The sequence below is a fragment of the Triticum dicoccoides genome, chromosome 6A (assembly GCF_002162155.2).
Source record: "Triticum dicoccoides isolate Atlit2015 ecotype Zavitan chromosome 6A, WEW_v2.0, whole genome shotgun sequence".
Taxonomy (NCBI): domain Eukaryota; kingdom Viridiplantae; phylum Streptophyta; class Magnoliopsida; order Poales; family Poaceae; genus Triticum; species Triticum dicoccoides.
In genome coordinates this window covers 612515700-612530738 of record NC_041390.1, presented here as the reverse complement: position 1 = coordinate 612530738, position 15039 = coordinate 612515700, and the positions used below count along the sequence as shown (strand labels likewise).

The 15039-nt window shown below is 46.7% G+C and overlaps 1 protein-coding gene, 1 long non-coding RNA gene and 1 pseudogene across 2 annotated transcripts in view; 2 read left to right on the top strand and 1 right to left on the bottom strand.

The window, feature by feature from the left end:
- The first annotated feature begins 1552 nt into the window (after nt 1-1552).
- Nucleotides 1553-2985, top strand: LOC119314621 (annotated as a pseudogene).
- Nucleotides 2986-6239: 3254 nt separating this feature from the next.
- On the top strand, nt 6240-6977 carry LOC119314620 (dehydration-responsive element-binding protein 1H-like). Its single transcript, XM_037589338.1, has one exon. The coding sequence runs from the start codon at nt 6240-6242 to the stop codon at nt 6975-6977; it is 738 nt and encodes a 245-aa protein (XP_037445235.1).
- A 6662-nt stretch (nt 6978-13639) lies between these two features.
- LOC119314619 overlaps nt 13640-15039 on the bottom strand; it is a 3024-nt gene continuing 1624 nt past the window's right edge. The window contains exons 2-3 of the long non-coding RNA XR_005152396.1: nt 14001-14156; nt 13640-13884 (exon numbers count right to left, since the gene is read on the bottom strand). This is a non-coding gene — a long non-coding RNA (uncharacterized LOC119314619). The remainder of the gene's footprint in view (nt 13885-14000; nt 14157-15039) is intronic.

The window sequence follows — 15039 nt, the reverse complement described above, 5'->3', positions numbered from 1 at the left end:
CGACGAGTCTGATATGGGAGCCAGAGACGACGAGCAACTGTGGGAGTAGGGGGGTGCGGTTTCGCCACACATCTACGCGCTCTTATGCACGCCGTTGTGGAGCAGAGACAAGATGGTGTGGAAGGGGATTTTTTTTCCTCTTGAATTTCGATTAGATCTAAGGTGCGGGAGGTGAAAAATGATGTACAGTGCATGGACCAAATAGCTAATATCTAGTGCACCGGTGCTTGTGGTGCTATTGGTACACCGAATCTCCGTAGCCCATTTAAAATAATTCCAAAAAGTGTGACATCAATTGAGCACATTCACACAACATCAATATTTATTGTCGTAAAATTTTCAATCAAAATTCGAAACATTGCCCGAGATACAAAAATGATAAATTTAACACCGAATAGTACGTAGTATAAGTTGGACTTTAGATTTGACCGATTATCACATTGATGTCAAATTTATCATTTCTTTTATCTCGAGGAATGTTTCGTATTTTGATTTGAAAATTTATGATACCAAATATTGATGTTGAGTGAATGTTTTCAATTTGTTTCCTTAAAAAAAACATTTTCAAAAATGTTAGGGTGTCCAGTGCACCGGTAGCACCACAACCACCGGTGCACCGAATACGTTCTCGCGGATCGGATGGCACACGGGGTGACCGATCGGGGTATCCCCGGTTGACCCACGCCTAGTACCCGCTATATCGTGATGGCTAGACGATGAGGCTTTAATCATCTCACAAGGAAACATAGTCAACGAAATGTCCAATAAAGCTAGACCCGTTACAAGAGGTAAACACGTACTCCGTATAACCAAGTCATCATCATTCTTGGCCGGCAAACGTGTTCAAACTCTACCGGAAGTCAAATCCAGGACGCAGAAGCATTTTGATGGCACTGAGCGAGCGGAGAAACCAGCATAGCTTCCTGTTTGGATCATGGGGTTAGAGCTAGTTTGAATTAGTTTGGAGCTCAAATAACCTAAAAGTATTCAAACAGGAAGGGTTAGAGTGGGTTAGTTTCATCTAATTCAACTATCCTGATGGAGAGGTGCTTATTTGAGTTAGAGTGGGTTAGAAAATAACTCTAACTCTAACAGTGTTAGAGTATCCAAACAGGACCTTGGTCGTGCAACGGTGACGTGCCAGGTGATGGACCTTTTCCGTGGCAGGAGGAAGGATTCTGTCCGCGCTTGCGGTCACGTGGCCCAGGCCGGTCCGAAGCCACCCATCGGGCCCGTCGGCGCTGCATCTGCACCCGCCGCTGAATATTCCTTGAGTCGCTGTATCGCTCCATGACCAAACGCGACGGCCCCATGTTTTGCTTCCCGCCAAGCTGCACCCGAGCCTCCCCTCGCCTTCCTCCCTGCTCACGCGTAGTATCGCACCGCAGTTTTGTCGTGTGCCCGCCCGGTACGGTGCCAGTACCAGCCTACCAGCCAGTAGTATAAATGGTGCCGCGGACTGAATGTACAGACCACACAAGCTTCATCCATTGCTCAGCAGCAGCAACGACAAGCAAAGGCAAATTGGTACGTACTAGCCCGTGACGTCACCATGCCGTCGATCGACAAGGCCACCGACAACGGCGAGCTGAAGCAGAGGCAGCCGGAGCAGGAGCTGGTCTGCGTCACGGGGGCCGGAGGCTTCATCGGCTCCTGGGTCGTCAAGGAGCTCCTCCTCCGTGGCTACCGCGTCAGGGGAACCGCCCGAGATCCTGGTAAGCAACAGTTGACACACCATCCATGATCTCGCCGAGTGTTGTGGTGCTTGACCAGCTCATCTAATGGCGCGCGCCTTTGCATTGGTTTGTGAAGCTGACCGCAAGAACGCGCACCTCTGGCGCTGGAGGGGGCCGAGGAACTACGACGGCCTCCGCGCCGCCTTCCGCGGCTGCCGCGGCGTCTTCCACGTCGCCTCGCCGGTGTCCAACGACCCCGTCAGTGCACATACTTTGCGCTGCTCACTTATTTTAGTTTCAGCAAGGGCCGCGTACTTACCAGTTACATGTGCTGCCGGTTTTTGCAGGACCTCGTGCCGGTCGCCGTTGAGGGCACCAGGAACGTGATCAGAGCTGCAGCGGACGCCGGCGTGCAGCGCGTGGTGTTCACTTCGTCCTACGGCGCCGTTCACATGGACCCCAACCGTTGCCCGGACGCCGTGCTCGACGAGACGTGCTGGAGCGACTACGAGTACTGCAAAAAAACAGGGGTAAGAAATTAACGAATACTCTGCTCCATCACACCCGATCTTTCTAGCCGGTGAACTGAGATCGTGTGCACTGCAGAACCTGTACTGCTGCGCCAAGATGATGGCGGAGATCACGGCGACGGAGGAGGCGGCCAAGAGGGGCCTGGAACTTCAGCAGCAGCCACGTCGCCCGCTACCTCACCGGCGCCAAACCCACCTACCCTAACGCCGTCGCCGCCTACACCGACGTCCGTGACGTCGCCCGCGCACACGTCCTTGTCTACGAGCACCCCAACGCGCGCGGCCGCTACCTTTGCATCGGCGCCGTGCTACACCGCGCGCACTTCCTCCAACTCCTCGGCGACCTCTTCCCGCAGTACCACATAACCGCCAAGTAAGTATAAGCACAACATGATTGATCTTATTTCAACGTGTTTGATTCGATTTTGGGCATTGCTTGCTTGCTCACCGCGGAATTCATTGGCGCGGCAGGTGCGAAGATGACGGCAAGCCCACGGCGAAGCCGTACAAGTTCTCAAACCTGAGGTTGAGGGAGCTGGGGTTGGAGTTCACTCCGCTGAGACAAAGCTTGTACGAGACCGTGACGTGCTTGCAGAAAAAGGGCCATCTGCCTCTCCCCGTTGTTCCCATAGTACAGAAGCGCGCGTACTTGTAACAGGGCAGGACAGGGGACAAGCCTATCTGATACAACAAGAGCAAAGCTGTAGCAAGAAAAGAAAATACTGTCAGGATTTTGGAACTTCAGCATAAAATTAACTGTGTACTTCTACAAAGTAAAGTGTGGCATGTAAATAAAACTAAGACCACGACAAGTACTTTGGAATGGAGGGGTCATTATTTATTTTGTAATGAATGTACTTCTACCCATTATTAATAAATTCTTCTTCCTAGAAAAAAAGAAAGAATGATATCGTAATTTGGGATCAATAGAGAAAAATGTGTCTTGCTCTTGCAAGTCTGATTTGTACACAAGTACCATATTTGACTATCATGTTCCATCTTTTTGCTTTTCCAATTTAGTCTCGTTTGGGTGGCCATGTTATTTTTCTGAAAAGGAATGATCGGGTCATGTTTGACAAAATTAGTGATGGCTAGTTGCGGTTATCAAGGTGCAGCAAAGGCGATGTATTTTCTAGGACGTGAGATAGCACCCAGATTTATTATTGGCATACACTTGTGTCGGATGCGTAAGATTACCGTAGCATCTTCAATGTTGGATTTTGGACAGATGGTCTCTTCTCAGCAGTTTGGTCAACGCTTGGTCAACGAACTGGAACCACTCATGCGTTAATGGATATTCTCGGTTCCATCAACGGCTTTGGCGGTTTGGGTTGCTTGCCTGGCATGTACATGGTTTTGGGACGGTTGTTCCGACATTTGTACCGCAATGAAACTTACAGCCACTCGTGTGAGCTTTTGAGACGGCTATTCCGGCATTTGTATCGCCCCAACTACCGCTCGAGGGTGATTTCTCTGGGTTTGGGGTGCGGTACTGAGCGGTAGGAGCACCGTAGTTCCGGTTATGTTTTAGTAAACGGTGCAACCAGTGTGATAGGCGGTTGTACCGCTCAGGCCACTACTGCCTGGTTTTACTGCTTGGAGCGGTTGTACTATTTATCCAAGTGCTTGTACTGCTCCAGTGTTTCTCTGCAGCATAACAGTTAGATTCGTAGGAGCCTATTTAAGGGGGTCTTCTTTTTTAATGACCCCAATTAATCTGAGCAAGTTTTCCCCCATCATTGTTGACCTCTTGTAGTTTGCTTTCTCTCTATTCCTCCCCTGATTCTTGCGTCTATTTGAGGAAAAAGAGAGAGGATATATATATCTACATTTTCACCAATCCATATCTCCTCTAAGTGAGGGGAACCCTCTAGATTTAGATCTTGGCATTCTTTTGTGTTATTCTCCTTTGTTCTTTCTCTCATATTTCTCCATAATATTTTTTGTTGTGGTGGGATTTGGAGAGAAGGACTTGAGCATTCCGTGTGTTCTTGCCATTGTATTTGATGCACAGGTTTGAGTTCTTCACAGTGATACATGGAAGTGGAATTTTGAGAAGCTTTTTACTTTTGGGTGCTTGGTACCCTACAATTTGTTCCTCCTGGGTGATTGGGTGCCTTAAATGGTTGGTGTTGTCACGGAGCTCAATCATTATGGTGTAAAGCTTTGGGAAATCTTTGAGAGCCTCCAATTAAGTTGTGGAGATTGCTCCGGACAATTTGTACGGGTTCGGTAACCGCCCTCAAGGGTCTCCATTTGTACGGGTTCGGTGATCGTCCTCAAGGTTTTTTTTTATAGTAGATTCACGATACCTTGCATTGTGTGAGAGCGTGAGGAGAATATTGTGAGCCATTGTGGCTCTTAGGGAGCAATGTGCATCCACACCGCTCTAGCGAAGATTAGCATCTGCAAAGGGGTGAATCTCGGGATACATCGTCGTCTTCGCATGCCTTGGTTATCTCTTAACCGAGCTCTTTACTTATGCACTTATTTTGTGATAGTCATTATGCTTCAGGTTATTTTTTTTAGAAAAGAAGGATGTACCCCCAGCCTCTGCATCTGGACGATGCATGCAGCCATATTATTAATTATTCACAAAGATCATACAAGGTGGTACATCAATAAGCTTGAAGCCACCATCTTGACAACACCGTTGATACTTTTATTCCCTCGATGAAGGCGTGCCGAATGTCCGGGCCTAATACCAAACAGACATCGCACTAAAGCCTAACATCTAAAGCCGGGTGTCCCCTCCAAGCCACTACCAGGATTGGGTCCCACACCGGTTAGGCACACTCCCAGTGAGCACCGCACGCTGTAAGGGCCGTCACCTCCATCATCCCTCGGTCCATCCTCAAAGCAAAACTGTTGCACCGACCTTGCCAGGCCTCTCTGCCATCAACGCCACCATGACGCTGCCAGACAACTTCCTCCTCCTATGCGAATCCATCTCCAGACGCGTCCATCGCCGAATCTCTGCGGCGCGATGCCGCCAGGATCCGCCGTCGGCCTTGCGGTAGATGTAACACCGCTCCTTCTCTTGTCCCCTCCAGCCAGCGCGTGCTCCAAAACGATGCCCCCGGAAGGGACAACGACATCGAAGGTGCCATCATCATCCGATAGTTGCCCTCGCACCGTTGCCGTTGCTGGATTATGCTTCAGGTTATATATCTTGCAACCACATAGTTGTGTATCTGGTTTAGCACAAGTTGTAGGTGCACATAGTTAAACTTGGTATACTTAGTTTTATTCTGCATTTATTTAAGCCTAGACGTCCTGTGAGCAGGGAGATGACTGGGTGGGCTGCCGGTCGTCGTTCGGTTCGTTCGACCATAAGAAGGGATGGCAGAAGCCTACATGGCAGTAGATTAGCCCTGAGATTCGTGCTAATAATCTAATGTTGAAAAATGCGTTCGTTTTGAGGTGCTAAAACTCTGATATTAGCTTTATTCATGTTTTCAATAGATACTGACATGCGATGTACATGGAACCCAAACGCCCCTGAAACTAAACGCAAGCTTTCAGTTTCAGCAAAGCCCTTGCCAGTTGCCACCACTATGCCAGTCGGTAGCCTCACGAGTCACGCGTGGCATCTGACCTGACCTGACCTGACTTTCTTCACACTCACTTAGCGAACAGGCAAACGCCCGGCATGAAAGCGCCATCCTTCCCACGTGGTAACATAACGCGCTGCAGGAAAGCGCCACCATGCCACAAATCGACGTTTCGGATAGCGACTTGACAACACGTGAACTCAGCTGGCGGCTACGAGCAGAGATGCTAGACCAAGCCGTGTCTTGCCCGCTGGAGTGCACACAAAGCGGCGTAAGCTGCGTTGCCAAAACGCGTCTTGTCATATGGCGAGTGGACGCGATGCAGCAACGCGGCTAAGGAAACAGCTGTCATCTTATTGTCACACGTATAAATACGCACACGCACTAGCACTACACCAAGCAACACTCTCACTCTCTCGCTCGAGCACAAGCCTCAAGCTAGATACCACCAGCGAGCCATCCACCGGCAGCCAGCAGCCATGGACATGAGCCTCGAGTACTCGAGCTCTGCCTCCTCCTCGTCCACGACCGAGCGCGGCGGGACGGCATGGCCGTGGCCGCCGAAGCGCCCCGCTGGCCGTACCAAGTTCCGGGAGACGCGGCACCCCGTGTTCCGCGGCGTGCGGCGCCGTGGGAACGCCGGCCGGTGGGTCTGCGAGGTGCGCGTCCCCGGGGACCGCGGCACGCGCCTCTGGCTCGGGACGTACTTCACCGCCGAGGCCGCCGCGCGCGCGCACGACGCCGCCATGCTCATGCTGCGCGGCCGTTCCGCCGCGTGCCTCAACTTCCGGGACTCCGCGTGGCTGCTTTCGGTGCCGCCCGCCTTCTCCAACCTCTCTGATGTCCGGCGCGCGGCCGTCCAGGCCGTCGCGGACTTCCTGCGCCGTCCGGAGGCCACGGGTGCCGCCGCTGGGGCGGGCCAGGAAGTCACGTCCAGCGTGGCTGTCCAGTCGTCGGCGGCGTGCAGCGTCCCCTCGTCCGAGACGGCGCAGACTTCCGGTGATGCCACTTTTGAAGAGCCAGGCGCATTAAGCATGGACATGTTCGACCTCGACTGCCTGTTTGGGGAGACGGACTCGGACACGTACTACTACGCGAACCTTGCGCAGGGCCTGCTCATGGAGCCACCGCCTACCATGGCCACCGGGCAGTACTGGGACAATGGAGACTGCGCCGACGGCGGAGCCGGAGCTGATGTCGCGCTCTGGAGTTACTAGGACTTATATCGACAATGTTTGACTCTTCTTCGTTCCGAGTGTCTCATTCCTTCCTTGTCGGGCCCTTTGCTATATAGAACCAAGTGGTGGCCTGGTGGGACTGATGCGATGCATCACCCTAATTTTACATTAGGCTCATTAAACTAACACAGTAGCCCTCTTAGAGATGGATATATTCACGAAATTGTAACATTGAGATTTATTTTTCCCATAAACATATGCCTATTATAAGATATTGTTTGATGTGACCAGAGGTGCAAAAAGAGATCAAGTTATCAAATCAAATAGTTTGACCATTGGCCAAATTACAATGAAAGTACCATCATCAGAACCACCAGCTGAAGAAGTCACGCCAAATTTCGTACTCCAAGTTGGACATTGGTCGGTGCTATTCCAATTCAAGTAGCCTAATTTTTTTTAGTTTTTGTTAGTAAGTTTCATCCGAATAGAAACCGCTATGGTACGGTCTTGTTTTGGTTGTTTAAATCCTGCGTGATCTATTTTGGTTAGGCGTGATCCTGCATGATTAACAACGTTGCCGGATTATTTTATTAGGAAAGTCCTAGTTATATGGTTGAGAGAGAGAGACCTAGTTTTTCTTCTCTTTGTTTTGCACGTGAGTGTTTTGCAAGTTAGGATAGAGTCCAGGTCGGTTTGTGAGCTCAGGGTCGCCTATAAATATGGCTGGCTTCGGCCATATAACGCAGATTGGTTTTTCTTAAATGGTGAGTCAATAAAGTTACAAAAAACGTTCCATGTCGAGGGACACCAAATATCGTCTTCGTTGCTGATCCGTGAGGATTTTGTTGCTGCTGTGCGTGGAGTCGATTCAATCTACTTGACGCAAGTTTTCGTTCTTACGGTCTTGCATCTTTGCTCGACCGGAATTTCTTGTTGCTGCTAGTATCGTGAAAGATCGGGCCGACGAACGACTCGCCATCTAGTCGAGTCTACATCAAGTGGTATTCAGAGCTAAGGTTGTTCACGGTACTGTGTTGATTAAGATGTCAACCTCGGCCGACAAGGGTGACGAGGTTGCTGCTGATTCTGAGGAAATAGTGCGTCCAGTGTATGCGGATGATATTCCTCAAAATATTCAGGATGGTTTTGACCACACATGCAACTACATCAAGCAATGTCATGACGCGCTCGGCAAAAGGATAGATGTCCTGATCACTCGGTTCGATGGTTTGGCAGACATCATCAATATGCCGGCAGCGACTTCTGCACCACCACAGACTGCTCCGGCTGCTCCACTGTATTATGCACCACCAGCTCGCGACGGATATGCTGGCGTGCATGATCGCCGTCTGGCGGCACACCCTCATGCTGGAGATGATGGTTTTGGTGATGGCATTGACCACGCGGGGTACGCGCCACGACCACGACACTATGAGCCTCGTCCCGAAACATCCATTCGTGGTGGAGTGCATGACCGAGTTGGTCAAGCTGTGCGTGTGCCTTTGGATGATGGAATTGGGCGCATAAAAATTTCAATCCCTTCGTTCTCCGGCAAGTGCGAACCAGAAGGCTATTTGGAGTGGGAGATGCGTGTTGATCAAATTTTTGATGCCCATCATTATAGCAGGAGAAGAAAGTTCAACTTGCTGGAATTGAATTCACCGGATACGCGCTAATTTGGTGGAATCAAATTTGTCGTTCAAGACATCAGCCGACGACTTGGCGAGGTATGAAAGAATTCATGAGGCGACGTTTTGTTCCTGAGCACTATAAAAGAGACATGTACAACAAGTTGCAGCGGCTCTCTCAAGGTAATATGAGTGTTGATGAATATTACAAGGAGATGGAATTGCTTATGATACGTACAGGGACAACGGAGGATCCGGAGGCGACTATGGCTCGTTTCTTTAACGGGCTAAATATCGAGGTGCAGGATCGTGTTGAGATGGTGGTCTACTACAACATACAAGATCTTGTGCACCAAGCTGTGCGTGCGGAACAACAGATTAAGCGACGCCAAGTCAACATTGTTCCCAGTACCACTTTGAACACATGGCGACACTCGCAGTATAAGAGTGAGGATGTCGGTCCTAGCTCCAGGGCAACATCATCAAATCGCTCTCATGGTTCCGTGCAAAAGGATGCTTCAAAATCAGGACTGTCGATGGTTGATTCTAGTGCACAGCCGACCGGACGCACTAGTGACATAGAGTGTTTCAAGTGTGGAGGAAGGGGACATATGAAGCGTGAATGTCCTAATGAGAAAAGAATGTTGCTCACGAGAGATGGCTATGCATCCTCTAGTGATGAAGAGGCAGTTTCTGACACTTCTGGTGAAAAATCTGAAGATGTTGAAAATATGGTTGCGAGTTTCGAAGCTGCAGAATCATATCCGTCTTTGATGGTGCAACGGGTGCAAGAAGATCGCATTGAGGATAAGGGGCAGCGATGGAATATTTTTCAAACTCAATGCAAAATCGACAACACTAATTGTAAGTTGATCATAGATGGAGGAAGCTACACCAACGCGGTTAGCAAGGACTTGGTGGATGCTTTAGCTTTGCCTACCTGGAAGCACCCACAACCCCACTGCGTCGAATGGTTATATCAGTCGGGGAAACTGAAAGTTACTCACAAGGTGCGTCTCAATTTTTCGGTTGGTGACTATACTGATACAGTGATTTGTGATGTATTGCCGATGGATGCATGCCATTTATTGTTGGGGAGACCGTGGCAATATGACCGTCATGCCACACATGAGGGACGGTCCAATACATACTCTTTTTGGAAAGCCGGAAGACGACATGTTCTGCGTTCTATGTTTATGGGAGAAATCATGGTGGACACAACTGCTTCACTGAAGAAGTCAATGAAATCTCCCGCAAAACCGAGGACGGTTTTGTTTCAAGGAGGAGGGGATGATGTGACCAGAGGTGCAAAAAGAGATCAAGTTATCAAATCAAATAGTTTGACCATTGGCCAAATTACAATGAAAGTACCATCATCAGAACCACCAGCTGAAGAAGTCACGCCAAATTTTCGTACTCCAAGTTGGACATTGGTCGGTGCTATTCCAATTCAAGTAGCCTAATTTTTTTTAGTTTTTGTTAGTAAGTTTCATCCGAATAGAAACCGCTATGGTACGGTCTTGTATTGGTTGTTTAGATCCTGCGTGATCTATTTTGGTTAGGCGTGATCCTGCATGATTAACAACGTTGCCGGATTATTTTATTAGGAAAGTCCTAGTTATATGGTTGAGAGAGAGAGAGTCCTAGTTTTTCTTCTCTTTGTTTTGCACGTGAGTGTTTTGCACGTTAGGATAGAGTCCAGGTCGGTTTGTGAGCTCAGGATCGCCTATAAATATGGCTGGCTTCGGCCATGTAACGCAGATTGGTTTTTCTTAAATGGTGAGTCAATAAAGTTACAGAAAACGTTCCATGTCGAGGGACACCAAATATCGTCTTCGTTGCTGATCCGTGAGTATTTTGTTGCTGCTGTGCGTGGAGTCGATTCAATCTACTTGACGCAAGATTTCGTTCTTACGGTCTTGCATCTTTGCTCGACCGGAATTTCTTGTTGCTGCTAGTATCGTGAAAGATCGGGCCGACGAACGACTCGCCATCTAGTCGAGTCTACATCATTGTTGATCACTAGCAAAAAATTAACGTGAATTTAATAAGGATTGTATGTGTAAACATAACTGCTAGTGTGTTACAATGAGAGAAATTAAAATTGTCTCAAATTTGGTAAGGACAGTACGTGCAAGCAACACATCACATGTCATCCGTTGTAACCGAAAAAAAATATTAGGGCTAGTTTAGTAAGAATTGTATATGCAAATACAATGAGGAAAAAAAGGGCACAATTAAAATCCATGCCTGCTGCTGCTAAAATTCCATGCAGCCCCACATTGTTGGGGTTAATTAATACTCAAATTGTTGTCTCCTGCTTTAGTTAGGTCCTCCTATGCGATTACTGTGATTCACATTTTCTTTATTTTTTTCATTTGATCAGTGCCCAATCAATCGGGTGCAGCTTCATTGTTTAGGAATGCATGACAGCCCCTCAATCCCAGGAATCATATCATATTTTCTTTAATTTCTTCATGTGATTTTTGTAGATCCGTTCTTATTCTTTGTTTGTCCCGATCCCGCTCGTGGATCCAGAGCAACTTGGAACGTATATGAATTGATGAAATTCAATGTAAAAAAGCGAGGTGGGACTATTTAAGTGCAAAATGAACCAGAACTTCTCATGAAGTTATATGTTACCTTAGTTTTTTAGGGATTTATGTTATCTCAGTTGGTTGTGGCCCTTGGACGTTAGGGCGCTGATCGTGATCGATTTCACAAGACAAACCATTTTTTGGATTATTTAGCTGGCCCAATTTGATCGGGAAGGCAGGCCTCCAACGGCGTGTCATTTGGGCCGTATTTTCTGTCGAAAAGGGGCAGTGTTTTTGTCCCAAGTCCTGTCAAACACAGATCCATGCCCCGCTTAAATTACGTAGAATCTGTAGCTATGCATGATCTTTAGCTAGCTTAGTTGGTTTGCGAGCCTATAGCTAGCTTAGTTGGTTTGCGAGCCTATGATTGAGGCCGTGGTGCTGAGTTTGATTCCCTATCAACGCACATTTTTCTCTGATAAAAAATCGAAACGTTCTTCTACCACTTATAAACATAAACATAACATGTGAGTTAATTACATAAAATAACAAGGTCTTTTTTACAAAATAGCATAGTATGACGGTGAATCCGACAAAGTCAATCCGTGCTTTATTATTAGAGAAAGACTACTAAGTAAACATGCCCGTGCGTTGCAGCGGGTGAAAAAAAAATCACGTCATTGACATTTCTTGTCCGGGGCAATATCTTCTCTTCTGATATGATTTTGATTCTGGATCACCGATTATTATTGCGGTGCTGATGACGCACACCACCACGACCACAGTCAGGTAGCAGCAGGATGGTGCCGCCCGACAGAGAGAAGGCCGTGTTTAAAAGTCTATTTAAAAAGCCCATGTATATCACCATCACATGTGGAGCGGATGATCCATCCGCTTTGTTCTGCTGAGACATGGCGTTGGGGAGTTAAATGAAGGTCTACGCCACTGCCGCCATGGCTGGGTTTCCAATGTTCCATATCAATTTAAAAGGAAAATACAAAATGCCATAGTTGAAGCAAATTATGTCTAAAGTAATACGAAACCGAATAACCATTGTTGATGTTAACACTAAGACCAATTCAATATCAACAAAGTGAATATAGATTAAGGCAAGCGGGGGAAAATATAATACCAAAATTGAACCAGCCAGCCAGGTGAAATCAAGTAATTCGTGTTGTGGTTAAACGGACCAACACGTGTTGTGGTCAGCCGGACCAACACGTGTTGTGGTCAGCCCACCACAGAAACGGCATATTTTGTTTTTCTTTCCATTCACTTACCTTATCTCCTGGACTCTTCTAGCTGCCTCAGGTCGACCTCCATGAGGCGTTTCCCACAAAGTGAGACCGTGAGATGCCAGTCCGCCGTCCGGGGCCATCGCCGTCGCTGGCGGCAAGTGGGGATCCCTTGCGGGTACCACGGCCCGCATCCGGCGCGTCCAAGCCTGGGCCTAAGTTGTGGCAGCTGCTCCCATGCCTATGTTCCCCCTAGTTCGAGCTCAGAGACGATTCACACAAGATGAGATGCAGTCTGCCGTCTGACACCGTCGCCGTCGCCGGCAGCAAGGTGAGAGCTATTGCGGGTAGCACCGCTTGCGTCTGGCGCGCCAAAGCCCGATCCTAAGTTGTGGCAGCTGCTCCATGCCGCTGTTCCCCGCCGAACAACATCGCGTGCAGGGGCGGTCACCGGTCAGCTGGTACCCCAAGATACAGCACAAGCTCGTGAAGACTCACTTGAAGTTTGGAGCTCGATGCAAGCTCACAGGGAAAGGTGAGTGCTACCCCCATATGCTACTTCATCTACCTCTAATTTCCCTTTCCTGTAGCTCAAAGTAATGGAAACAGAGGAGGGGCAGAGTGTATGCACATAGCATGTACTCTAGTCTGATGTGCAGCTTCACCTTTCCATTCTTAGTTTTCAATCACACGAGCACAAGACTACATTTAACTGGAAAACTAAATCATGAAGGTATAACCAGCAACTAATTTGTATTCATATACTATATCTTTATTTGAGCATAAAACTGTTGTACATCTAACATCAAAAGGAATGGTACGATAAAGTATTAGTACATGACTTACGTTTATTTGGCATGCAGGAATTGAAGCATACATGATAAAGATGAAAAATCAGTAAAGATGTATCTACAGAACCTCTGAGCAGCAATACATATACTTTACACCGTTGATGTTCTATAGCTAGGATCTCCAGTTTAACCAAATATCACTACCAAAGAAATGCAAATAAATAGTTCACAACCTTGAGCTCAGTAAAAAAATCCTAGAGCATGAATGTGCAATCCTCCTCTGAAGGAGAGACGCAATGACTTGCAATATTTTTTCCCTTTTAGTTTTCATAAGGGCTTATTCAATTCTTGTATCCAAATTGATCTGCCTAAATATTCAAGCTGATACTTAGAAGGCACAAAGTTGAAAGACAGTTGCAGAACCTACCATTGCATTTGACTACGAAATTCACAGAATTTTAAGATGAGACAGAAACGGCAACCTTATATAAATAAGGAACACCAGTTAAATCATGCATCGGGTAGTTCTTAATGGAAACAAAACTGTATATAATAACTTTAGTTATGTATCTTCAGGATGAAAAGCATGGGAAAGAAGTGAACCAGAATCAATAAGTTCAGTGAGAATCTGTCACTCTGTCAATATACATGTGAACACTTTTGTAGATTTCTTCAAGCTCAGTAATTTTCTTTAAGACAAGCTCTTTCATTTTGCTAGCTTTCAAATTCTTCAGTCTCTTGACTTCAACCTCTACCTAAACAACGTGGGAAAGGAATTTCACATGACAATTAGTATAATTTAAAGAAATTAGCTTGAGGAAAATACAAAGAAAATAAGCAGATAAATAGACAATCAAGAATCAACTTTAACCTTCTTAATAAGGTCATGTGCAAGGCATCCTTGGGGCATCACTGTATTTTGTGAGTTTGAAATCAAAGAAGTAACATGATCAAAGCATTTCTGTTCATCTAATGGTGTGTCCATTTGACTCCATAACTCAATGATTGTGCTTCCAAGATCTTGTAGCTGCAATAGATAATGCAAATTTCAACAATGTGGGTCCTTGATACAAAGAAATATGGAACAATATTTAGCAGAAGTTGAAAGAAAAGCATGCTAAAGTGCACAAGTCAGTAAACCATACACTGGTCAGGAATAAAACTGAATTAGGATGGCAAACCATGTCATGTACTCCCTCCGTCCGGTGAAATGTGTACGTCTAGAAATTTTAGGAGAAATTATGGAGTGGGGTAAAAAGTGCATTGGGAAGATGCAAGCCACCATCTCTCTCCTCTTTAATTACCCAACCCCGAATGAACTAAATGCATGTAGAAATTAAGAAGACTATGTATAGAATGATATTGGTCTTGATTACCGTGTGATGAGAGAAAATACTTTAAAATGCATTGGGAAGATAGAAGTACACTCTTTTGGGGACAAATTTTAAACGCAAACGTACACTCTTCACCGGACGGAGGGAGTATAGTGTATGTAAATCATAATGGAATGGCATAAACCAAATAAATCCGGTAATTGCCTTTGGCTCCTAGGTGCATATGCACCCATTGTCGAAATCCAAATTCCGAGAAGTTAAAAAATTCGAAACAAAAATCCCGCGTGTATATCCGGACATTTTATGTGCGTTCACAAGGTTTCAGTGAAAAACGACGTTTTTTGTGGCTTGTGTAAAAAAGATAAAGAAATGCCTCGTGAATAGTTAGAATGAAGCATCAGAAATTGTCTTTTTTACACAAGCCACAAAAAACGTCGTTTTTCACCGAAACCTTGTGAACGCACATAAAATGTCCGGATATACACGCGGGATTTTTGTTTCGAATTTTTCAACTTCTAGGAATTTGGATTTCGACAATGGGTGCATATGCACCTAGGAGCCAAAACGCCACTCTCT

What these genes read in the sequence shown, in the direction of transcription:
- LOC119314620 (XM_037589338.1), top strand. Translation starts at nt 6,240, where the DNA reads ATGGACATGAGCCTCGAGTACTCGAGCTCTGCCTCCTCCTCGTCCACG.